We start from the raw sequence: 27491 nt of genomic DNA, 5'->3' as shown, positions 1-27491 counted from the left end.
CACTGTGATGCAGTCACTGTATCCAGTGTACATGACAGCTTTTAGACGAACAAAAAAATCCTACATGCAACATTTTTGGGGCTCGCGAAAGTTGGCATCTATGCCAGAAAGCGGCCAGATTACTGCCAGATCCCCTTACAGTGAAGGGGGATCCGGCGGTGCACGGTGGTATCCTGCTATGCCAGATATGGTGAATTCCGGCAATCGATTCCTCTGCCAGAACAGACTACCAGAGTTCACAGTGCACATGTGAACCCAGCCTTATCTAGTAAACAAGGCTCTTCTTCTCTTCCTTATATTTACAGTGCTTTTCCTCCATGGATCTCATTAAAATTTGACCTCATAAAAATATAATTTGGTCATCTGAGAGATCCAGGATAATTCTACCCAAAAAATAAACCTTCTCATTGCCTGTAATGTCCGTGAATAACCGAATGTGCTAATTCGTTTTTTGCTCTTATAGCATTTTCCACAATCCAAACAAGAATACGGTTTCCTCTCTGTGTAAATTCTCTGACAAAAGTTTATTTCCTTGTAATACATTTGCCACATAATAAACATCAAAATGGCTTGTCTCCTGTGTGACTTCTCTGATGAGCTCCAAGTATGGTTTTAGTAATAAAACATTTCCCACATTCTGAACATGAATACGGCTTCTCTCCTGTGTGACGTCTCTCGTGTCTAATAAGACTTGATTTCTCTGTAAAACATTTTGCACATTCTGGACATGAATATGGCTTTTCACCTGTGTGAATTCTTTGATGATCCCTCAGTTTCGCTTTTGTAACAAAACACTTTCCACATTCTGAACATAAATAGGGTTTCTCTCCTGTGTGACTTCTCTCATGTGTAACAAGATTTGATTTATCTGCAAAACATTTCCCACATTCTGAACATGAATACGGTTTCTCTCCCGTGTGACTTCTAGCATGAGTAACCAGATTTGATTTATTTATAAAGCATTTCCCACATTCTGAACATGAATATGGTTTCTCTCCTGTGTGATTTCTCTCATGTCTTACAAGACTTGATTTATCTGTAAAGCACTTCTCACATAGTGTACATGAAAATGGTTTCTCTCCTTTGTGAATTCTCTCATGTATAACAAGATATGATTTATCTGTAAAGGATCTTCCACATCGCAAACATGAATACGGCTTCTCTCCTGTGTGAATTCTCTCATGTTTAACAAGATGTGATTTATTTGTGAAACATTTTCCACATCGTGAACATGAATATGGTTTCTCTCCCGTGTGAATTCTCTTATGTCTAACCAGACTTGATTTATCTGTAAAGCATTTACCACATTCTGAACATGAAAATGGTTTCTCTCCTTTGTGAATTCTCACGTGTACAATATGACTTGATTTATCTGTAAAGCACTTTCCACATTCTGAACAGGAGTATCGCTTCTCCCCAGTACGACACTGAAATCTTTCACCCTCTTTCTGACCTGCACTTATGGTAACAATCTGTGATTGGTCAGGAGAAGGTTCCTCATGATTAGGAGGATTATATGACAGATCTGTACTGTGAAGTCCTGGATGTACTTTAAGGGTAATAAGATTTTCTACTAAAGTGCTCTGCATGATATCTTCATCTTCTGCTTTATAATTTAGTGATAACATATTCCCCTCAGAATTCCTACTGGGATTTTCTGTTAGGATAAAAAAAAAAAAAAATTGTGATATTTTCCCCCCCAAAACACAAAGCAGACATATGTATAACATTCTTATTAGGCTGCAAACACGTGAAGTTTCTGATACAGGTTGAGGTCAGAACTGGTTCCAGCAGGAAGATGAGGATGAGCCATTCTTTTCAAGCCACTCTTGGCTAAAAATATTGCCATGAAATCTATATTTGTGATTCCAGCCTAAGGCCCGATTCAGACAAACGTGTCCTGTGTGGAAAATCACGCTCTGTGTGTGAGCGCGATTCCCTCGTTTTGCAGGAGCGCATGTCGTTATACTGATTTATAATGATATGTGCCTCCGCATGACCTTACTTCTACAGGATTATGCTGACAGCTTTAGGCTGGTTTCACACGGACGAGATTTCCGCGCGGGTGCAATGCGTGAGGTGAACGCATTGCACCCGCACTGAATCCGGACCCATTCACTTCTATGGGGCTGTGCACATGAGCGGTGATTTTCACGCATCACTTTTGCGTTGCGTGAAAATCGCAGCATGCTCTATATTGTGCGTTTTCCACGCAACGCAGGCCCTAAAGAAGTGAATGGGGCTGCGTGAAAATCGCAAGCATCCGCAAGCAAGTGCGGATGTGGTGCGATTTTCACGCATGGTTGCTAAGATGACAGTCTATTCACAGTATTATTTTCCCTTATAACATGGTTATAAGGGAAAATAATAGCATTATTTAATACAGAATGCTTAGTAGAAGGTCAATTGAGGGTTAAAAAAAAATAAATAAATGAACTCACCTCCTCCTCTTGATCGCGTAGTTGCCGATCTCTTCTTACTTCTTTAATCATGAGCTGCCGGCTAAAGGACCTGTGGTGACGTCACATCACATGGTCCAATCACATGGTCCATCACAGTGGTGATGGACCGTGTGACTGGACCATGTGATGAGCTCAGTGACGTCACCACAGGTCCTTTGACAGGTTCTGAAGAAAGAACAGGAGACTGGCAGCTACGCGATCAATTGGAGGAGGTGAGTTAATTTTTATTTTATTTTTTAACCCTCAATTGACCTTGTACTAAGCATTCTGTATTAAAGAATGCTATTATTTTCCCTTATAACCATGTTATAAGGGAAAATAATTACATCTACACAACACCAAACCCAAACCTGAACTTCTGTGAAGAAGTTCGGGTCTGGGTACCACATTTAGTTTTTTATCACGCGCGCACAAAACGCATTGCACCCACGCGATAAAGACTGAACAACGGAACGCAATCGCAGTCAAAACAGACTGAAATTGCGTACCTACTCGCGCGGGTTTGCTGCAATGCCCCCGGGACGCATCCGGACACGCTCGTGTGCATAAGGGGCCTTATGCAGAGACACACAGTATTATAAATCATGCCTGGCGCTCCTGCAAAACAAGCAGTGTCCATAACGGGGAATCACGCTCACACACGGAGCGTGATTTCCGCACAGGACACGCTCATCAGAAGGAGCCCTAAGACTTCCTTTGGAGATACTTTATTTCTGGCATTTTTCAGGTGCTGTAAAATGTTTATTTGGTAGTATTTTTGGTCAAGAATTTTTTTTAATGTTTTTTAGTTTCTAGAAAGAAGTCTTTGAGAAAACACATAAAAATCTGCCATACCTAGAGAATGCGGCCTTTAAAAAAAAATGTAAAAAAGGACCAAAAATTTACCAAAAGCATGTTAAAACACAAAAAATGCCTACTGTTTCTAATGCATTTATAATTCGCTATTGCATAATAGCAATTCAAAGCAGCGTTCCTCCTAAAAGCTCCCTATGTGACAATTTGTTTTCATTTGGCAACTCTGCCTTTTTGTCTGCATGTTCTTGTAATTGTAATGAACCAGAGAATAAAAGAGTTTTACTGCATAGGAAACGGTGTAAAAAGAAACAACATAAAACTGGTGGAATGGTGTTTTTTTGCTTTCCCGCTTCCCACCACACTGTATGCAACCCCAAATGGTGCCATTAAAAAGTGCAAAAAACAAGCCCTCATATGGATATGAGAATAAAAAAATAAAAAAAGTTATGGCTTTCGGAGCGCTGGGAGTAAAAAATGAAAATGAAAATGAAAAAATGGTAAATCACCACGTCGTGAGAGGGTTAATAAACGAGAGCACCGCTCTGCAGCTATCCTCTGCAGGGGCAGGAAGAACAACGGAGAGCGGAGGAGCCTTGTAATATCCGTCTTCTGGTCCCGACAAGAGGGAGTGTCCTCCTGTGGTGGTGTCTTGAGGAACATCTGTTCATTACTCCAAAATGATGCCTCAACATTTCCCACAAAATATAAAAGTGGGTGCTTGGCTGTGACGCTTTAACCCCTTAGTCACCACTCGGTCATTCAGGAGCCTTAGCCTAGGCTGTCGCATTTTTACTGCAGCCTGTGCTTGAGTCTCCTGTATTCACATGGCAGCCTAGGTCCTGCCAGCAGTACAACTCTATCACCTTCGCCTCTCTCTGCTGCAGCCTGTGCTTGAGTCTCCTGTATTCACATGGCAGCCTAGGTCCTGCCAGCAGAACATCTCTATCACCTTCGCCTCTCTCTGCTGCAGCCTGTGCTTGAGTCTCCTGTATTCACATGGCAGCCTAGGTCCTGCCAGCAGTACATCTCTATCACCTTCGCCTCTCTCTGCTGCAGCCTGTGCTTGAGTCTCCTGTATTCACATGGCAGCCTAGGTCCTGCCAGCAGTACAACTCTATCACCTTCGCCTCTCTGCTGCAGCCTGTGCTTGAGTCTCCTGTATTCACATGGCAGCCTAGGTCCTGCCAGCATTGCTGCAGCCTGTGCTTGAGTCTCCTGTATTCACATGGCAGCCTAGGTCCTGCCAGCAGTACATCTCTATCACCTTCGCCTCTCTCTGCTGCAGCCTGTGCTTGAGTCTCCTGTATTCACATGGCAGCCTAGGTCCTGCCAGCAGTACAACTCTATCACCTTCGCCTCTCTCTGCTGCAGCCTGTGCTTGAGTCTCCTGTATTCACATGGCAGCCTAGGTCCTGCCAGCAGTACATCTCTATCACCTTCGCCTCTCTCTGCTGCAGCCTGTGCTCGAGTCTCCTGTATTCACATGGCAGCCTAGGTCCTGCCAGCAGTACAACTCTATCACCTTCGCCTCTCTCTGCTGCAGCCTGTGCTTGAGTCTCCTGTATTCACATGGCAGCCTAGGTCCTGCCAGCAGTACAACTCTATCACCTTCGCCTCTCTCTGCTGCAGCCTGTGCTTGAGTCTCCTGTATTCACATGGCAGCCTAGGTCCTGCCAGCAGTACAACTCTATCACCTTCGCCTCTCTCTGCTGCAGCCTGTGCTCGAGTCTCCTGTATTCACATGGCAGCCTAGGTCCTGCCAGCAGAACATCTCTATCAGCTTCGCCTCTCTCTGCTGCAGCCTGTGCTTGAGTCTCCTGTATTCACATGGCAGCCTAGGTCCTGCCAGCAGTACAACTCTATCACCTTCGCCTCTCTCTGCTGCAGCCTGTGCTTGAGTCTCCTGTATTCACATGGCAGCCTAGGTCCTGCCAGCAGAACATCTCTATCAGCTTCGCCTCTCTCTGCTGCAGCCTGTGCTTGAGTCTCCTGTATTCACATGGCAGCCTAGGTCCTGCCAGCAGTACAACTCTATCACCTTCGCCTCTCTCTGCTGCAGCCTGTGCTCGAGTCTCCTGTATTCACATGGCAGCCTAGGTCCTGCCAGCAGAACATCTCTATCACCTTCGCCTCTCTCTGCTGCAGCCTGTGCTCGAGTCTCCTGTATTCACATGGCAGCCTAGGTCCTGCCAGCAGAACATCTCTATCAGCTTCGCCTCTCTCTGCTGCAGCCTGCTGGTGACTGCCAGTATAATAACACTGGCAGTATAATGTATTATAATGCATAAGCAGTACAGTATATTGTAGAAGCGATCAGAATATCCCCTTTCTAAGTCCCCTTGTGGCACTAGCAAGTGGTTCAAAAAAAAGGTTAAAAAAGTTTTATTAAATAAACTCCAAGTTATAAAATACAATTTTTTTCCATTAAAATAAACATTTCAATGAAAAAAAAAATTGATAAAATAAAATCCCCTCCACAAATTTGGTATCACCGCGTCGATAACAACCCGCACTACACAATTATTACGGAACTGATCCCGTGCGGTGAACTTAGTAAAAAGGAACAAAAATAGCCAGAATGGAAAAGTGTTAGTAGTACCCCAAAATGATACCAATGAAAAGTACAAGTCGTCCCACAAGAATCAAGAGTCTTGGGGGGCAGCGATGCAAAAACTTTATTTATTTTGTATTTTTTTTTAAATGGGTTTTATTGTGGAAAAGCTGCAAAAAAACAAACACAACACTATATATATATTTGGTATCACTGTAATCGTACTGACCCAGAGAATGAAGTTATAATAATGGTAACACCAAAAAATGAACTCAACACAATTTACTACGTAAAAAGTAAATTATTTTTTTGCTCCCATTATTATCAGTTTTGGTCCGTGTAGCTGTAGGAACCTTGTACTTTTGTACAATAAACTCTTGATTTATACCCGGTAAAGAGAGCGGGACCGCACCTGCTGGATAGTTATACCGGGTAAGGAGAGAAGGACCGCACCTGCTGGATAGTTATACCGGGTAAGGAGAGAGGGACCGCACCTGCTGGATAGTTATACCGGGTAAGGAGAGCAGGACCGCACCTGCTGGATAGTTATACCGGGTAAGGAGAGAAGGACCGCACCTGCTGGATAGTTATACCGGGTAAGGAGAGAAGGACCGCACCTGCTGGATAGTTATACCGGGTAAGGAGAGAAGGACCGCACCTGCTGGATAGTTATACCGGGTAAGGAGAGCAGGACCGCACCTGCTGTATAGTTATACCGGGTAAGGAGAGAAGGACCGCACCTGCTGGATAGTTATACCGGGTAAGGAGAGAAGGACCGCACCTGCTGGATAGTTATACCGGGTAAGGAGAGCAGGACCGCACCTGCTGGGTAGTTATACCGGGTAAGGAGAGAAGGACCGCACCTGCTGGATAGTTATACCGGGTAAGGAGAGAAGGACCGCACCTGCTGGATAGTTATACCGGGTAAGGAGAGAAGGACCGCACCTGCTGGATAGTTATACCGGGTAAGGAGAGAAGGACCGCACCTGCTGGATAGTTATACCGGGTAAGGAGAGCGGGACCGCACCTGCTGTATAGTTATACCGGGTAAGGAGAGAAGGACCGCACCTGCTGGATAGTTATACCGGGTAAGGAGAGAAGGACCGCACCTGCTGGATAGTTATACCGGGTAAGGAGAGAAGGACCGCACCTGCTGGATAGTTATACCGGGTAAGGAGAGAAGGACCGCACCTGCTGTATAGTTATACCGGGTAAGGAGAGAAGGACCGCACCTGCTGGATAGTTATACCGGGTAAGGAGAGAAGGACCGCACCTGCTGGATAGTTATACCGGGTAAGGAGAGAAGGACCGCACCTGCTGGATAGTTATACCGGGTAAGGAGAGCAGGACCGCACCTGCTGGATAGTTATACCGGGTAAGGAGAGAAGGACCGCACCTGCTGGATAGTTATACCGGGTAAGGAGAGAAGGACCGCACCTGCTGGATAGTTATACCGGGTAAGGAGAGCGGGACCGCACCTGCTGGATAGTTATACCGGGTAAGGAGAGCAGGACCGCACCTGCTGGGTAGTTATACCGGGTAAGGAGAGAAGGACCGCACCTGCTGGATAGTTATACCGGGTAAGGAGAGCGGGACCGCACCTGCTGGATAGTTATACCGGGTAAGGAGAGAAGGACCGCACCTGCTGGATAGTTATATCGGGTAAGGAGAGCAGGACCGCACCTGCTGGATAGTTATACCGGGTAAGGAGAGAAGGACCGCACCTGCTGTATAGTTATACCGGGTAAGGAGAGAAGGACCGCACCTGCTGGATAGTTATATCGGGTAAGGAGAGCAGGACCGCACCTGCTGGATAGTTATACCGGGTAAGGAGAGAAGGACCGCACCTGCTGGATAGTTATACCGGGTAAGGAGAGAAGGACCGCACCTGCTGGATAGTTATACCGGGTAAGGAGAGCAGGACCGCACCTGCTGGATAGTTATACCGGGTAAGGAGAGCAGGACCGCACCTGCTGGATAGTTATACCGGGTAAGGAGAGCAGGACCGCACCTGCTGGATAGTTATACCGGGTAAGGAGAGCGGGACCGCACCTGCTGGATAGTTATACCGGGTAAGGAGAGAAGGACCGCACCTGCTGGATAGTTATATCGGGTAAGGAGAGCAGGACCGCACCTGCTGGATAGTTATACCGGGTAAGGAGAGAAGGACCGCACCTGCTGTATAGTTATACCGGGTAAGGAGAGAAGGACCGCACCTGCTGGATAGTTATATCGGGTAAGGAGAGCAGGACCGCACCTGCTGGATAGTTATACCGGGTAAGGAGAGAAGGACCGCACCTGCTGGATAGTTATACCGGGTAAGGAGAGAAGGACCGCACCTGCTGGATAGTTATACCGGGTAAGGAGAGCAGGACCGCACCTGCTGGATAGTTATACCGGGTAAGGAGAGCAGGACCGCACCTGCTGGATAGTTATACCGGGTAAGGAGAGCAGGACCGCACCTGCTGGATAGTTATATCGGGTAAGGAGAGCAGGACCGCACCTGCTGGATAGTTATACCGGGTAAGGAGAGCGGGACCGCACCTGCTGGATAGTTATACCGGGTAAGGAGAGCGGGACCGCACCTGCTGGATAGTTATACCGGGTAAGGAGAGAAGGACCGCACCTGCTGGATAGTTATACCGGGTAAGGAGAGAGGGACCGCACCTGCTGGATAGTTATACCGGGTAAGGAGAGCGGGACCGCACCTGCTGGATAGTTATACCGGGTAAGGAGAGCAGGACCGCACCTGCTGGATAGTTATACCGGGTAAGGAGAGAGGGACCGCACCTGCTGGATAGTTATACCGGGTAAGGAGAGAAGGACCGCACCTGCTGGATAGTTATACCGGGTAAGGAGAGAAGGACCGCACCTGCTGGATAGTTATACCGGGTAAGGAGAGAAGGACCGCACCTGCTGGGTAGTTATACCGGGTAAGGAGAGCAGGACCGCACCTGCTGGATAGTTATACCGGGTAAGGAGAGAGGGACCGCACCTGCTGGATAGTTATACCGGGTAAGGAGAGAAGGACCGCACCTGCTGGATAGTTATACCGGGTAAGGAGAGAAGGACCGCACCTGCTGGATAGTTATACCGGGTAAGGAGAGAAGGACCGCACCTGCTGGATAGTTATACCGGGTAAGGAGAGCAGGACCGCACCTGCTGGATAGTTATACCGGGTAAGGAGAGAAGGACCGCACCTGCTGGATAGTTATACCGGGTAAGGAGAGAAGGACCGCACCTGCTGTATAGTTATACCGGGTAAGGAGAGAAGGACCGCACCTGCTGGATAGTTATACCGGGTAAGGAGAGCAGGACCGCACCTGCTGGATAGTTATACCGGGTAAGGAGAGAAGGACCGCACCTGCTGGATAGTTATACCGGGTAAGGAGAGAAGGACCGCACCTGCTGGATAGTTATACCGGGTAAGGAGAGAAGGACCGCACCTGCTGGATAGTTATATCGGGTAAGGAGAGCAGGACCGCACCTGCTGGATAGTTATACCGGGTAAGGAGAGCAGGACCGCACCTGCTGGATAGTTATACCGGGTAAGGAGAGCAGGACCGCACATGCTGGATAGTTATACCGGGTAAGGAGAGAAGGACCGCACCTGCTGGATAGTTATACCGGGTAAGGAGAGAAGGACCGCACCTGCTGGATAGTTATACCGGGTAAGGAGAGCAGGACCGCACCTGCTGGATAGTTATACCGGGTAAGGAGAGAAGGACCGCACCTGCTGTATAGTTATACCGGGTAAGGAGAGAAGGACCGCACCTGCTGGATAGTTATACCGGGTAAGGAGAGAAGGACCGCACCTGCTGTATAGTTATACCGGGTAAGGAGAGAAGGACCGCACCTGCTGGATAGTTATATCGGGTAAGGAGAGAAGGACCGCACATGCTGGATAGTTATACCGGGTAAGGAGAGAAGGACCGCACCTGCTGGATAGTTATACCGGGTAAGGAGAGAAGGACCGCACCTGCTGGATAGTTATACCGGGTAAGGAGAGCAGGACCGCACCTGCTGGATAGTTATACCGGGTAAGGAGAGCAGGACCGCACCTGCTGGATAGTTATACCGGGTAAGGAGAGAAGGACCGCACCTGCTGGATAGTTATACCGGGTAAGGAGAGAAGGACCGCACCTGCTGGGTAGTTATACCGGGTAAGGAGAGCAGGACCGCACATGCTGGATAGTTATATCGGGTAAGGAGAGCAGGACCGCACCTGCTGGATAGTTATACCGGGTAAGGAGAGAAGGACCGCACCTGCTGGGTAGTTATACCGGGTAAGGAGAGCGGGACCGCACCTGCTGGGTAGTTATACCGGGTAAGGAGAGAAGGACCGCACCTGCTGGATAGTTATACCGGGTAAGGAGAGAAGGACCGCACCTGCTGGATAGTTATACCGGGTAAGGAGAGAAGGACCGCACCTGCTGGATAGTTATACCGGGTAAGGAGAGCAGGACCGCACCTGCTGGATAGTTATACCGGGTAAGGAGAGAAGGACCGCACCTGCTGGATAGTTATACCGGGTAAGGAGAGCAGGACCGCACCTGCTGGGTAGTTATACCGGGTAAGGAGAGCAGGACCGCACCTGCTGGATAGTTATACCGGGTAAGGAGAGAAGGACCGCACCTGCTGGATAGTTATACCGGGTAAGGAGAGAAGGACCGCACCTGCTGGATAGTTATACTGGGTAAGGAGAGCGGGACCGCACCTGCTGGATAGTTATACCGGGTAAGGAGAGAAGGACCGCACCTGCTGGATAGTTATACCGGGTAAGGAGAGAAGGACCGCACCTGCTGGATAGTTATACCGGGTAAGGAGAGCGGGACCGCACCTGCTGGATAGTTATACCGGGTAAGGAGAGCGGGACCGCACCTGCTGGATAGTTATACCGGGTAAGGAGAGAAGGACCGCACCTGCTGGATAGTTATACCGGGTAAGGAGAGCGGGACCGCACCTGCTGGATAGTTATACCGGGTAAGGAGAGCGGGACCGCACCTGCTGGATAGTTATACCGGGTAAGGAGAGAAGGACCGCACCTGCTGGATAGTTATACCGGGTAAGGAGAGCGGGACCGCACCTGCTGGATAGTTATACCGGGTAAGGAGAGAAGGACCGCACCTGCTGGATAGTTATACCGGGTAAGGAGAGCGGGACCGCACCTGCTGGATAGTTATACCGGGTAAGGAGAGAAGGACCGCACCTGCTGGATAGTTATACCGGGTAAGGAGAGAAGGACCGCACCTGCTGGATAGTTATACCGGGTAAGGAGAGCGGGACCGCACCTGCTGGATAGTTATACCGGGTAAGGAGAGAAGGACCGCACCTGCTGGATAGTTATACCGGGTAAGGAGAGAAGGACCGCACCTGCTGGATAGTTATACCGGGTAAGGAGAGAAGGACCGCACCTGCTGGATAGTTATACTGGGTAAGGAGAGCGGGACCGCACCTGCTGGATAGTTATACCGGGTAAGGAGAGCAGGACCGCACCTGCTGGATAGTTATACCGGGTAAGGAGAGAGGGACCGCACCTGCTGGATAGTTATACCGGGTAAGGAGATCGGGACCGCACCTGCTGGGTAGTTATACCGGGTAAGGAGAGAAGGACCGCACCTGCTGGATAGTTATACCGGGTAAGGAGAGCAGGACCGCACCTGCTGGATAGTTATACTGGGTAAGGAGAGAAGGACCGCACCTGCTGGATAGTTATACTGGGTAAGGAGAGAAGGACCGCACCTGCTGGATAGTTATACTGGGTAAGGAGAGCGGGACCGTTCCTGCTGGATAGTTATACCGGGTAAGGAGAGCAGGACCGCACCTGCTGGGTAGTTATGGCACATCCTATGGAAAGGCCAGTAATGCCGGATGGGAATTTACCCCATTAGGGGTCCATATAAAGGCTGGTTTCACACACAGTTTGTGGAAAGTTTTTGGTGCCTTTTTTGGAGAAACCCAGACATGGCTTCAGTGAGAAGCAGACGTCCTTCTACATACTTCATATTCCACTTGCATCCTCTTCTGGTTTTGACCCCCAAAAACCTGTATGAAGCACTGCACCAAAAACTGCCTCGTATTTCCCGTCATGTCATAGGCGTTTTGGCTTTCTGTTTCTGAGACCCGCTCAGGGCTCAGCGGTCCAAAACGGATCAGTTTTGCCCTAATTCATTCTGAATGGAAAAGGATCGGCTCAGAATGCGTCAGTTTGCCTCCGATCAGTCACCATTCCGCTCTGGAGGCCGCCTGCAGCGTTTTGCTGTCCGTCTGACGAAACTGAGCCAAACGGATCCGACCTGGCACACAATGTAAGTCAATGAGGACGGATCCGTCTTGGCTATGTTAAAGATAATACAAACGGATCCGTCTGTGCATATCCATAACAGATCCGCACCAAACGCGAGAGTGAAAGTAGCCTTATCAGCCTGCAGGCTGGGAATTAACCTCTTCCTGCCCTTTAATAAGTCTAGAAAGTGAATTCAGACGCTTCTTACTCCTTACCTGTGGTGACATCTCCTGGAACGTCCTCCTCCACCTCACTCTTACACGGGGGATCACCCATCATCCGCTCTTCTTCATCCTCCACTTTAATATCAGTCAGATCTTCCCCCTGATTTGTCATCTGTAACAATTCAGTACAATACAGCAGACAGGTGGGAAATCTAACAGATCCACAGAAGAGACCCCCACCATCTATGACCCCTCTATGACTGCAGGACCCCCCTATATAGATGTGTATAGGGCTCATCTCCATCTACCTGAGGGTTCTCTGGGAGCTTCTCCTCTGGACAGTCCTGGGAATACAGAGGACGGGGACATCTCTCGGGGGGATTTCTCCTCCTGGATCCATCTGTGGAGACACAAGCAGAAAGTGACTGAACACATGGCCTCCATTACATGTCACTGCACACACGTGTATACACTGCACATGACGGCTCTTACCCTGTGATATAAGAGGCTGGTGCTCCTCCATTACATGTCACTGCACACACGTGTACACACTGCACATGACGGCTCTTACCTTGTGATATAAGAGGCTGGTGCTCCTCCATTACATGTCACTGCACACACGTGTATACACTGCACATGACGGCTCTTACCCTGTGATATAAGAGGCTGGTGCTCCTCCATTACATGTCACTGCACACACGTGTATACACTGCACATGACGGCTCTTACCCTGTGATATAAGAGGCTGGTGCTCCTCCATTACATGTCACTGCACACACGTGTATACACTGCACATAACGGTTCTTACCCTGTGATATAAGAGGCTGGTGCTCCTCCATTACATGAAACTGCACACACGTGTATACACTGCACATGACGGCTCTTACCTTGTGATATAAGAGGCTGGTGCTCCTCCATTACATGTCACTGCACACACGTGTATACACTGCACATGACGGCTCTTACCTTGTGATATAAGAGGCTGGTGCTCCTCCATTACATGTCACTGCACACACGTGTATACACTGCACATGACGGCTCTTACCTTGTGATATAAGAGGCTGGTGCTCCTCCATTACATGTCACTGCACACACGTGTATACACTACACATGACGGCTCTTACCCTGTGATATAAGAGGCTGGTGCTCCTCCATTACATGTCACTGCACACACGTGTATACACTACACATGACGGCTCTTACCTTGTGATATAAGAGGCTGGTGCTCCTCCATTACATGTCACTGCACACACGTGTATACACTGCACATGACGGCTCTTACCCTGTGATATAAGAGGCTGGTGCTCCTCCATTACATGTCACTGCACACACGTGTACACACTGCACATGACGGCTCTTACCCTGTGATATAAGAGGCTGGTGCTCCTCCATTACATGTCACTGCACACACGTGTATACACTGCACATGACGGCTCTTACCCTGTGATATAAGAGGCTGGTGCTCCTCCATTACATGTCACTGCACACACGTGTATACACTGCACATGACGGCTCTTACCTTGTGATATAAGAGGCTGGTGCTCCTCCATTACATGTCACTGCACACACGTGTATACACTGCACATGACGGCTCTTACCTTGTGATATAAGAGGCTGGAGCTCCTCCATTACATGTCACTGCACACACGTGTATACACTGCACATGACGGCTCTTACCTTGTGATATAAGAGGCTGGTGCTCCTCCATTACATATCACTGCACACACGTGTATACACTGCACATGACGGCTCTTACCTTGTGATATAAGAGGCTGGTGCTCCTCCATTACATGTCACTGCACACACGTGTATACACTGCACATGACGGCTCTTACCTTGTGATATAAGAGGCTGGTGCTCCTCCATTACATGTCACTGCACACACGTGTATACACTGCACATGACGGCTCTTACCTTGTGATATAAGAGGCTGGTGCTCCTCCATTACATATCACTGCACACACGTGTATACACTGCACATGACGGCTCTTACCCTGTGATATAAGAGGCTGGTGCTCCTCCATTACATGTCACTGCACACACGTGTATACACTGCACATGACGGCTCTTACCCTGTGATATAAGAGGCTGGTGCTCCTCCATCACATGTCACTGCACACACGTGTATACACTGCACATGACGGCTCTTACCCTGTGATATAAGAGGCTGGTGCTCCTCCATTACATGTCACTGCACACACGTGTATACACTGCACATGACGGCTCTTACCTTGTGATATAAGAGGCTGGTGCTCCTCCATTACATGTCACTGCACACACGTGTATACACTACACATGACGGCTCTTACCTTGTGATATAAGAGGCTGGTGCTCCTCCATTACATGTCACTGCACACACGTGTATACACTGCACATGACGGCTCTTACCTTGTGATATAAGAGGCTGGTGCTCCTCCATTACATGACACTGCACACACGTGTATACACTGCACATGACGGCTCTTACCCTGTGATATAAGAGGCTGGTGCTCCTCCATTACATGTCACTGCACACACGTGTATACACTGCACGTGACGGCTCTTACCCTGTGATATAAGAGGCTGGTGCTCCTCCATTACATGTCACTGCACACACGTGTATACACTGCACATGACGGCTCTTACCCTGTGATATAAGAGGCTGGTGCTCCTCCATTACATGTCACTGCACACACGTGTATACACTGCACATGACGGCTCTTACCTTGTGATATAAGAGGCTGGTGCTCCTCCATTACATGTCACTGCACACACGTGTATACACTGCACATGACGGCTCTTACCTTGTGATATAAGAGGCTGGAGCTCCTCCATTACATGTCACTGCACACACGTGTATACACTGCACATGACGGCTCTTACCTTGTGATATAAGAGGCTGGTCCTCCATTACATGTCACTGCACACACGTGTATACACTGCACATGACGGCTCTTACCTTGTGATATAAGAGGCTGGTGCTCCTCCATTACATGTCACTGCACACACGTGTATACACTACACATGACGGCTCTTACCTTGTGATATAAGAGGCTGGTGCTCCTCCATTACATGTCACTGCACACACGTGTATACACTGCACATGACGGCTCTTACCCTGTGATATAAGAGGCTGGTGCTCCTCCATTACATGTCACTGCACACACGTGTATACACTGCACATGACGGCTCTTACCCTGTGATATAAGAGGCTGGTGCTCCTCCATTACATGTCACTGCACACACGTGTATACACTGCACATGACGGCTCTTACCCTGTGATATAAGAGGCTGGTGCTCCTCCATTACATGTCACTGCACACACGTGTATACACTGCACATGACGGCTCTTACCTTGTGATATAAGAGGCTGGTGCTCCTCCATTACATGTCACTGCACACACGTGTATACACTGCACATGACGGCTCTTACCTTTTGATATAAGAGGCTGGTGCTCCTCCATTACATGTCACTGCACACACGTGTATACACTGCACATGACGGCTCTTACCCTGTGATATAAGAGGCTGGTGATCCTCCATTACATGTCACTGCACACACGTGTATACACTGCACATGACGGCTCTTACCCTGTGATATAAGAGGCTGGTGCTCCTCCATTACATGTCACTGCACACACGTGTATACACTGCACATGACGGCTCTTACCTTGTGATATAAGAGGCTGGTGCTCCTCCATTACATGTCACTGCACACACGTGTATACACTGCACATGACGGCTCTTACCCTGTGATATAAGAGGCTGGTGCTCCTCCATCATGGCCTCCTTGTACAGATCCTTGTGTCCTTCTATATACTCCCACTCCTCCATGGAGAAATAGACAGTGACGTCCTGACACCTTATAGGAACCTGACAACACAATGACACCGTCATCACCCAGACCCCTCCAGTGCTGTTACTGGAGAATTTCCCAGCATTCCAAGCAGTGTCACCTCTCCAGTCAGCAGCTCCATCATCTTGTGGGTGAGTTCTAGGATCTTCTGCTCATGTATCAGGGGGTGAGGGGGAGGCTCTGTGATGGGGGGGGGGGTCCTGCTCCGCCCTCCTGACTCCTGGAGATGGATGATGGGAGTCACACCGTCCCCCGATGTCTTCTTCACTATTGTGTACTCCTGTGGATGGAGAGAGACACTTAGGGAATAAACCCTTCAGGGGCCATGTGCTCTCCTCCGGCCTCTCCTCCTGGTACAACGTGCCTACTTACCTTCTCATGGCACCTACAACATGACTATTGGTCACTGGTCACATGACACATCACTCACCATATTGGGGGCTGATCTCCAGGTTCTCCATCACTTGGAAGGTCTGGAGCCCGTTCTCCAGGACCCTGGACTCTTCCTATCACTTCCTATGATGGATTCTCCTTCCCGATGTCTGACTTGTTACAGAATACAATACAGAGGAGAGAAATCTAGAAAAGTTTACCTCTCCGCTCAGCAGGGAGATGATCTCCAAGGTGAGGTCTAATATTCTTCTGCTGATCTCCTTCCTGTCCATCCTTGGTGGTCATTCAGGAGAAGAGGAGAGAACTGGAGGAGCTGGAGGCTTCTAGGACTGCAGGCGCCTTTATGAGAAGAGGAGAGGAAATCATCCAGGGGACAAGACCAGATGTCACCTCCAGAACCGCACTTCCTGAGCCTGGAGGGGCCCCGCTTCTCAGAGCCCCCACCACATGGATGCCAGGGGCCCCAACATGGAGATCTCTGGTGGCTCCACAGGAGATAAATGTCTGATAGATGCAGGTCCCACCTCTGGGCTGTGCTCAGCTGTGTCCAGAACTCCTAGAGAAGAGACTGGAGAGAGCTGAGCTCAGGCCGGGCCCCGCTCCATTCATTCTCCTCCTGGAGGCAGGGGCCCCTCACCAGGACAGTCAGGGGCCAGCAAATGATGACAACCCCCACTATCCCCACTACTCCTCCCCCATTATACTTAGCTGAGGAGCAGAGAAGGATTCCTTGTGTGTAATGGAGAAGAATCTCCAGAGGTGACATGTCTGAGCTCTCCACCACACTGTCTCCTCACAGCTCATCTTACCTGCAGGCTGGAGGAATGGCTGATACCAGAGAGAACAAGAGCCCTGACTACCGACCAGGACCTGCCCAGTATCTGCTGCACTGCCAGAGCTGAAGGACCTGCGGTGACGTCACTGTCATGTGATCAGGGGGCGGGGCTCAGCAGTGGAGAAGATGGGGTGAAGGACCTGTGGTGACGTCACTGTCATGTGATCAGTACAGGGGGCGGGGCTCAGCAGTGGACAAGAGGTGGTGAAGGACCTGGAGTAATGTCATTCTCATGTGATCAGTGCAGGGGGCGGAGCTCAACACTGGAGAAAAGAGGTAGGGAAGGACCTGGGGTGACGTCACTGTCTTGTGATCAGTAGGGGGTGGAGGTCAACACTGGAGAGAAGAGGTAGTGAAGGACCTATGAAGATGTCACCGTCATGTGATCAGTGTGTGAAGGGGCGGGGCTTCGAGGAGAGATGAGTTTAGTGTTTTCTATCCTAATGTCTGGGTTTGCTGGGAGTTGTAGTTCTCTGGCACGTTATGCTTCCAGCGTGGACATGATAGCCGTTGTACTGCAGTAACAACCTAGACATGCTGGGAGCTGTGGATTTGTCATGTTCTATGAGAGTTTTGAGAAGAGCAGAGCAAGTATGCATGCTGGGAGTTGTAGTTTCACAGCAGCTGGAGTGCCGGAGGTTGCTGACCTATAGTAATGGCTTGGGCATGCTGGGAGTAGTAGAACTGTGATATTCTTTTATAACAGGCCAGGCATGATGAGAGTTGTAGTTATTTTTTGAGAAATGTCACGGATTCCAGATCCGGCGTTGCGGAATAACATCCGATTCTATTGGAATACGGAAATGCAGTGGGGGTCATTATCAGTAACGGACTTGGACCTGATGAAGGCAGCAGCTCGGAGATGCGCAGTCCGGTATTACAGCTGGTGACACCGATTCTCTTTGTATTTCCGTATCCAATAAAATCGGATGTTATTCCGCATCTCCGGATCTGGAATCCTTTCTCAAGGAGCTGCTTCTGCCCTTACTGGTATTTGGATGTGGGACCCAGTGGAATATTCTGGTGTCTATCCCCGGGCTGCGGTGTGCGGATGTGGGTGCTGTGCCCCACTGTGAGCAGCATTGCAGCTCATGCATAAGATCGTAGGTATTTCGCGATCCGTATAATACAGGAAATACAGAAATGCTATGGGCACTGAGTAATTTCCGTTTTTTTGCAGCCCCATTGTAGTGAATGGTTCCACATACGGGCTGCAGAAAACAATGGAACGGAAGCAAAATACATTTGTGTGCATGAGCCCTTCCTCCTCACAGTGGGAGCCTCACTATTTACTCCTCTGCATTGTCATTGCATGTTGGGAGTTATAGTTCTGTGATATCCATTAATAACTGCTGGGCATGCAGAGGGTTGTAGTTCTTAACTCATCTCCTGTAATAACAGCCTGGACATGCTGGGACCTGTGGTGCATTCAGGAGTCCATAGGCCCAGCATCTTGGAGACGACTTGTGCCTCTAGTAAAGAACGGCTCCTTGTCTGTCTTATCAGTGTGATGTGAAAAGTGTCAGAGGCCCCGTCATCAGGAGAGAAGACCCCACATGGAGGGGAGAAAACACAAAATGGGTCATTTTATGTGTATGTTTATATGTATGTTGTTATACCATATATATGCCATAGAGTTTAAAGAAGAGCAGGTTTTGGAGGGAAAAAGCCAGACTTGTTTACCACCAAACCCAGACAGACTGACCTTGTGACCGTCTGGTTTATCTCTGTTGTTATGTCTGGAAACTTGTTTTTGTCTGGAAAACCTGCTGTGTCATTGCCATTGAGTATCATTGAATCTCTAATGTAAGTCTATGACAGCCGTAAAGTGTTACAATGTATCTGTTTGTGCTGAGGCTCCACCCCTCCCACTAGAAGGTTCTAGTCTGGCTACAACTGTATATAAGGAGAGCAGTCAGAGTCCCTGTGTGCAGCAGTTAGGGACCAGTGCTTGGAAGAGGAGACTCTGCCAGACTACTGAGTGACCAGAAGAAGGTGCTGAAATGGGGACGCTGAGCCACCGTCAGCCCTGTGACCAAGAAGCCAGCTGGACTACTGAGCCACAGTCCGTGGGCCTCCAGCCTTTGTCCAGGGTACCAACCTTCTGAGAGAGGGACAGCTAGCTCAGGCCTTTCCTCAGCATCAAACCCTTCTTCTGCCAGGGAGCAGACTGGAGAAGCCAGCCATGTGCCTCGTCTGTATTGTTCTGCACCTGAATTCCTCCAGTAAAGAAGCACACTGGTTTACTGCAAACCCTGACTCTCTGGACTTATTTTCCTTCGGGGTGTGTGAGGGATGAGAATCCATTTTGTATGAGTATTTCTTCCATCTTGTACCTATGTGGAAAATTACTGAGCCAGCTGGCAGGATGTAGGGAGTCTCTGTGTATATAGATCAGAAGTTCCTAGCTGCAAGGCCAAGGTAGCCGCCCCCTCGCTCCCTTATCAGAGTCTGACATACAAGAGAGAGTTATGTTCCTTCTGAGTTTCGGGCTGTACTGCTGAAGAATGAGCAACATTGAGATAAGATGCTGCAGAAACTTTGTAGTTATTAGAATTCTGTTAGTATGGTGCAGAAGTATTGCCTTTTATAAATAACAAATCAAATAACTAGTTTCGATTTCCACCCCCTTGGCGGTGTGCCAGATTTATCTGTGATTATCTGTATTGTTAGAAAAATGTATACGTGTGTGGAATAAAGGAGAGAGAATCTGATTAAGCAATGTGTCTGTGTCAGATTTTCCTCTTCTCCGGTCCTTCATTGGCCAGATGCCACCAGGCAGTTCCATGTTTTCAACAGGAGCGTGGGGGGTTCTGATCCAAAAGGCCTCTCTTCGGGCAGGATGATGTCATATAGGTTTTTTTCCAAGGCCTTTTCTTCTCCTGAACGTATTGAGTCTATTTGACAGAGATTTACTGACTATCAAGATGGTCTTGGAGGAGTGGCGTTATTTCTTTGTAGAGAGTGAGTCATCCAGTCGTAATTTATATTGATCACAAAAACTTACATATCTGTTGAGTCAGCCCGCCAGGCCTCAAAGCCATGAGTCAGCCCGCCAGGCCCCAAAGCCATGAGTCAGCCCGCCAGGCCCCAAAGCCATGAGTCAGCCCGCCAGGCCCCAAAGCCATGAGTCAGCCCGCCAGGCTCCGAAGCCATGAGTCAGCCCGCCAGGCCCCGAAGCCATGAGTCAGCCCGCCAGGCCCCGAAGCCATGAGTCAGCCCACCAGGCCCCAAAGCCATGAGTCAGCCCGCCAAGCCCCAAAGACATGAGTCAGCCCGCCAGACCTCGAAGCCATGAGTCAGCCCACCAGGCTCCGAAGCCATGAGTCAGCCCATCAGGCCCCGAAGCCAGGAGGCAGCCCACCAGGCCCCGAAGCCAAGAGTCAGCCCACCAGGCCACGGACCCATGAGGCTAAGAGACCAGCTCCTAAAGCCACCAGGCAATGAGTACCAAGCTTAAAAGTCTACAACATGCCAATGGCAACAAACTCATGCAGAAACAGGGACAAGACCAAACAGATTCACACTATCCACACAACACATACATAGAGCCTCAAAGGAAACTAAATGCCAAAGCAAACACTTAGATATATGCTGCATAACCAGACTTCAATCCATCATTAAAGGGGTTCTCTGGGAATTAAGAAAATACTTAAATATTACTTTATTATAAATATATTCCCAAATACCTTTCATTAGTTATAATGGCTCATTTTGTCTGGGGAGCAACCATCAGGGAAATAAAACAAATTACTTCACAATACAGCAGCTAAGAACTTTAGATGAATCTCTGTGGGAATGGATTTCATGAGGAGACATATAGTACAGAGAGAAGGTGGAGGTAATGAGCAGCAGCACTTTACCACAGTCTTTCCTGTCCGTTCTCTCTGTCCTTCATGTCTTCCTATGAACTCAATTCCTACAAAGATTTAGCTGAAGATTTTATCATCTGTATTCAGGATCATAATCCCTGACAAGCAGAGCAGAGAGGAGGATGAGGCAGCTTTTTGGCTCAGATTTCAGAAGTGACTTGTCCTGTGTGATGAGGACAGGTTCTGTGTGCACTAATAGTGTCCATTTTATTTCTCCTGATGATTGCTCCCCAGGCAAAGCGAGCCATTATAACTAATGAAAGGTACTTGGGAATAGATTTATAATAAAGTAATATTTACATATTTTCCTGGAGAACCCCTGTAAGATGTGCCTTGTTTCATAGTCCCAGAGGCAGCATGCACCTAGCTCCTCTGTCCGGGGTACAGAAAACCGCAATGAAGAAGGAAGCGGGTGTTCCCTTTTTAAATTTCTCTGGGGCTTCCTGTCCAGCTGTGGGGCGTATCCATCTCTGGTGCTGTCATGGGTGAAGGGAAAATTGCTCTTCCTGAAGTTCCTAGCCTCAAGGTGGACATTTGCTCTTGATGTGAAGTAACACATTAATGTGATTTTGTTGGAGTGGTTGGTAAGAAGACACTTCCATAGTCCAGGAAACTTAGAATAGTTAGCGCTCAGCCAAGTAGTGGCTCATTAGGGTTTTGGGCCTGATTCTAAAGGCTGGACATTTTGTAAAAAAAAAAAAAAAAAAGGCAAAGCTCTGTCTGCACTTCTGTTGCGGTCTCTGACTACAATCGTTCCCATTTTTACCACCACTACAAAGTTAAATCCCAAAGGGATTAATTATTACAATTCACTGACCAAATGATGATCACACGGTCAGATAAATCATGCCAATATCACTGTCTCCGCACAGGAGGGTTAGGCCTTATTCACATGTCCGTGATGATATCTGTGACAAAATGGTCAGTGGTTTGTCTCAGAAGAATCCATGTTTGGTCTATGAGTCAAATTTTCCCCCGTATGTCATCTGTATTCCACGGACACTGCTCCGCTAAAGAGCCTACCAATGGTCAGTGGTTTTCATGGGCCCATAGACATCAATGGATGCCTCTGGTCCACATCAAGGATCAAAATAGAGCATGTCTCGATGGTTTTTCAACTGACTCATGCAAAATATGAGCTAAAAAGAAATGGTCTGTTAGGAACAATGTACGGCGTGAAACCACTGCACATACAAAGATCAGATGAAGTGAAAGGTCTTTTATTACCCCTTGATCACAACCTAAAATATATACAAGATATATACACATCAGACAGAGATAAAGGGAACAATAGTGATGCTGTCTGGGCATAAATATAAGATTTTATTTTAGTTTTAAATCCAGCACCACGGATTTGGTAAGTATGATTCCCTCCACAGGTCCGGCCACGCTCAGGACGAACAATCCCTTTAAAGACTGGATGAAGATGAAATCTTAATCTGTCCACATACATTATAAAACAATTACATGGAGCGTCATTACTTCTCTCCATGTCACCCTGGGTCTCCCGCAGTGTAGGTGGAGGTGTGAATAAGAAGCAAGGTTCATGAGGACAATTTATCTTCACTGCTCTGGGGGTAAACAAGGCTCTTCTTCTCTTCCTTAGGCCTCATGCACACGACCGTATGAGTTTTTGCAGTCTGCAAACGACTACCGGCCGTGTGCGTTTTACATCCTCCCCTTTGTTAGAAATGCCTATTCTTGTCCGCAAAATGGACAAGAATAGGACATGTTCTAAATTTTTGACGGGGCCTGGAACAGACATATGGATGTGGACAACACACAGTGTGCTGTCAGCATGTTTTGCGACCCCATTAAAATGAATGGGTCCACATCTGATCTACAAAAAATGTAGATCTGATGCGGACCGAAACTACAGTCGTTCGCATGAGGCTTTATATCCACAATACATTTCCTCCTTGGATCCTGCTCATGTCTTTGATAGTTCCAACCAAAAAATAAACTTGGTTATTGACTGTTTAAAGGGGTTGTATCATCTTGGACATTGGGGACATATTCTTAGAACAGAGTCCACAAAGTGTAGGCCACCCTCCAATCATTTGTATGGGACTGCCAAAAAAATAGCTGAGCACTGCTCCATAAACCCCATACAAATGAATGGAGCAGTGGCCACACTTGCGAGGTTCTCTTCCTATTCATTTCAGTGGGACTTCCGAAAATAGCAGAGAGCGCTGCTTGGCTATTTTCAGCAGTCCTATAGAAACGAACGGAAGGTGGCCAGGCATTTGTACTGCATCCTTCTTTACTTTGCAGGCTCTGTTCTAAAGATGGGTGTGACGCCCAGAGGTGGGTCTGACCTATCAGACATTGGGGGCATATCAGTTCCCAATGTCCAAGATGATACAACTTCTTTAAGGGCCATGAATAATAACGTGATATGTTAAAATATGTGAAAATGGTTTCACATATGAACTATCTGATGTCTGCCAAGATTTGATTTCTGTGCAAAATATTTTCCACATTCTGAACATGAATATGGCTTCTCTCCTGTGTGACGTCTTTGATGTGTAACAAGAGCTGATTTTTGTGAAAAAGATTTCCCACATTCTGAACAGGAATACGGCTTCTCTCCTGTGTGACTTCTCTCATGTGTAACAAGAGTTGATTTCTGTGTAAAACATTTCCCACATTCTGAACATGAATACGGCTTCTCTCCTGTGTGACGTCTTTCATGTTTAACAAAATATGATTTACTTGTAAAACATTTCCCACATTCTGAACATGAATATGGCTTCTCTCCTCTGTGACTTCTTTCATGTATAATAACAAATGCTTTCTGTGTAAAACATTTCCCACATTCTGAACATGAATACGGCTTCTCTCCTGTGTGAGTTCTCTGATGTGTAACAAGATTTGTTTTACAGGTAAAACATTTCTCACATTCTGAACATGAATATGGCTTCTCTCCTGTGTGAATTCTCTCATGAATAACAAGATCAGATTTTTTCTGAAAACATTTCCCACATTCTGAACATGAATATGGATTCTCTCCTGTGTGAATTCTGTCATGTGCAACAAGATGTGATTTATACTTAAAAGATTTACCACATTCTGGACATGAATATGGCTTCTCTACTGTGTGACTTATAGCATGTGTAACAAGATGTGATTTATATTTAAAACATTTCCCACATTCTGAACATGAATATGGTCTCTCTCCTCTGTGACGTCTCTCGTGTGAAGCAAGACTTGATTTCTTTGTAAAGCACTTCCCACATACTGAACAGGAGAATGGCTTCGCTCCTGTGTGAATTCTTCTATATGTAGAAAGACCCAAGCTTTTTGTGATCTCTTTGCCACCTATTTTACCCCTTTTCTGACTTGTATGTGGGGTAACAATCTGTGATTGGTCAGGAGAAGGTTCCTCATGATTAGGAGGATTATATGACAGATTTGTACTGTGAAGTCCTGGATGTACATTAAGGTTAATGATGTTTTCCCCTGAAGAGCGCTGCAGGATATCTTCATCTTCTGCTTTATTATTTAGTGACAGCATGGTGTTTCCCTCAGAATTCTTACAGGGATTTTCTGTGAAGATAAAAATTGGAATCTGTGATTTTTCTCAAACCATAAAAAATAGAAACTTATAACATTCCTATGGGAGTGGAAGAGGATCCATCAGGAAGCATTCACTATGAATCCACTCCTGGCTTTGGCTAAAACACTACCAAAACACTGCATGTGTGATTCCAACCTTATAAGCCTTTCTATAACTTTCTGACAAAGTCCACGATTCTGGTTTACAGCTGGTCAGGACTTTTATTACATACAGTAAATCATGACTTGAAAAAAAATTAAGAATTTGCAAAGCCTGACAACTCGTCCTGTGCTCTGCCAAGACATTTTGCCCTTCAGCACCAGCTGGAAATCACTTTAATACATCAATTCACTCCATGACCACATTCCTCACCACAAACTGCATTCAAAATTAAAAATATCGTAGACCTGATGATGTTGGTGTACTCACTTGAGGAATTACTGTCCTGCCCACTTAGAGGTACTTCTGCTGAAATCTCACACCGCTCAGTACAGGCTGAAGTTTCCCTGACTCTGTAGTGAGACATCCCTCGTTGTTCCAGCAGCATTTTCAGCTTCTAATTCCACCTGCTGCTTTATTTTACTGCAGCTTGTACTGAGCAGGTGTGAGACTCCAGCAGAAGTGGAAGAAGTACATTGACAGGAGCTTGCCAATTAAGCTTCAGGTGGACAGCACATGGATATAGCTCAGAAAGACTCATGTTCTGTACTCTCACTGTCTACCAGGACTAGTAAACTGTCCATTTTAACGTAAGTTCACCGGCCTCATCCGGTCTAAGATTTATTTAATACTACCTGCAGTTGATATTCTGAAATCAGGGCTTAGAGATCTACTAAAAGGGCATCTGTCAGCAGAAATATCGCTATTCAGCTGAAGTTATATGTCTCGGTGCCACCTCCTCGAGAAAAGATCTTTTATTATATGCAAATGAGTATCTACGAGCAATGGGGGCTTGACAGTTGTTGTCTGTCATTGTCTGTTGAATGGCATAGCTCAGGCGTGAGACTTCAGGGTAAGTCAGGACCAGGCCGGAGGATATGAACCCTGCCTGGCCCTGTCAATCACAGCGCTGAGGGCTCAGCCATAGAAAGAGCTGAGCCTCTGCGAAAAAGGGCAATGCCCCCATTGCTCCTAGAGGCTCATTTAATTATAATAAAATATAGTTTTTCTCTCAAAACAGAGCCACCTAAGAAGATGGGACTGAGACATATAGCTTCAGCTGACATAAGCACATGTATCAGGTCACTTCACCGGCACCACTCCTCTGCAACAGCTTTAACCCTTAATAGAAATCCACAATTGCCTGGATTGTCACACAGCCTTTCCATAGTGGTCGCCTCGGAAATCAGTTGCAAACATTCATCTTCCATAGAATACATAAAGCGGCGCTCACTGGTCTTTTTTCAACAGCTTTATTCAATCCATGCAGATTACAGGACAAAAAATCCTTGGCCTACGACCATTTCACATCACGCTTCCTCTGGGCCTCATGGTATATTCCCTCCTCTTCCTTATACTGGGCTCCCTATTGATTCTACGTAATCTTACAAATTGCCCATAAGGCAATCTGGCATGGACTGAATAAGGCCATTAAAGCAGGAGCGGTGAGCGCAGCATTACGCGTTCTATGGACGAGGCATGTATCAGGGCAACCCGTGGAATAGCGCTATTTCTGCTGACAGGTGCCCTTTAATATTAAACGCAGTTTGTTTTGAGGAATCTATGACAGACCTGCTCTAATATTGTTATGGACAGTCTGATCACGACCACCGGCTACATGTACCAAGATAATGTGCCATGAGGTGAAGCGTACGTCTCAGGCTGAATTCACGGACATGACATTGTGGTCTGTAAGGTCTAATAGCTGCACAGTCACCAGATCTCAGGTTTCCTGATCGTCCTCGGCATCACCAAAGGGTTAAGTCCCCTAGGGACAGAAACAGACCAATTAACAAACCATAACTGACAATTAATTAACTCCTAGGTATAACGTCTGACAGAAGACACAGAGCCTCGAATTAGATTTCTCTCTAGGCACAGATGAAAGAGAGCGTTCCCCATAATTATCCCTGCCAGATGAAGAAGGTAGTGAGAGTCTCCCCTGTGTATATTTACAGCACCTCGCTCCATTCTCCATGCCTGCTTCCCCCTGTAGAGGGGGACGGTGTTGAAGTGGCAGAGACTCATAGCAGAGCAGTGCATGCGCAAGACACGCTGGGGAGTCACAGATCTTGCGCATGCACGCTCAGGCTGACGAAGGTAACTCCGGGGATATAGGTGCAATGTGCGCTCTTCAAGGGATAATGGCCTGCAGGGGGCAGCTCTGGCATGGTAGACTTATCACATGCTGATATGGGACACAGTGTCTCGCCTCCTCTTCTTGGACTTGTGTTGGTTAATGCCTTATTATTTTTGGTATATGACCTAACTCTCGTATTATTATTGCCCAGATGTCCACCACCAAGAGGAAAAGAAAGTCTAGACACCGCAGCTGCACCAGATGATGCCACCTCTGACATGTGCTTGAAATGCACGTCACTGGAATCTCCCCATTTTGAAAACAGAGGAGGTTTTATTAGGATGGTTTAAAGAACAATTAAAGTCTATTTTTAAAGCATTTCATAAAAAGGCAAAGATGTCACACAGAACCTCTCCTCCGCTGTGTATCACTGCATCCTCTGAAAGCTCAATGTCAGACGGGAGATCCAAACTCTGAGAATAGAGATGTATTAGAAAAGT

At 47.4% G+C, this 27491-nt stretch overlaps 2 protein-coding genes across 3 annotated transcripts in view; one reads left to right on the top strand and one right to left on the bottom strand.

Annotated features, from left to right (window-relative positions):
- LOC120991971 (zinc finger protein OZF-like) overlaps positions 1 to 27491 on the top strand; it is a 576950-nt gene that overhangs the window by 487564 nt on the left and 61895 nt on the right. The window lies entirely within an intron of this gene.
- On the bottom strand, positions 191 to 26601 carry LOC120992010 (zinc finger protein 260-like). Its single transcript, XM_040420778.1, has 3 exons — positions 26536 to 26601; positions 23636 to 24742; positions 191 to 1351 (listed from the first exon to the last, which is right to left on the bottom strand). Exons 1-3 carry the CDS (start codon positions 26549 to 26551, stop codon positions 561 to 563), a joined length of 1914 nt encoding a protein of 637 aa, XP_040276712.1. The 5' UTR covers positions 26552 to 26601; the 3' UTR covers positions 191 to 560.

Source organism: Bufo bufo, chromosome 2 (genome assembly GCF_905171765.1).
Source record: "Bufo bufo chromosome 2, aBufBuf1.1, whole genome shotgun sequence".
NCBI lineage: Eukaryota > Metazoa > Chordata > Amphibia > Anura > Bufonidae > Bufo > Bufo bufo.
Note: the sequence above shows the minus strand (reverse complement) of the source record. Positions and strands in the feature narration are given on the sequence as shown.

Bases quoted from the DNA above. Each gene is read 5' to 3' on its own strand.
- LOC120992010 (XM_040420778.1), bottom strand. The intron at 1,352-23,635 runs ATCAGATAGTTC...GTCATATTGTAC, and splicing joins GAAATCAAATCTTGGCAGAC to ACGTGAGAATTCACAAAGGA.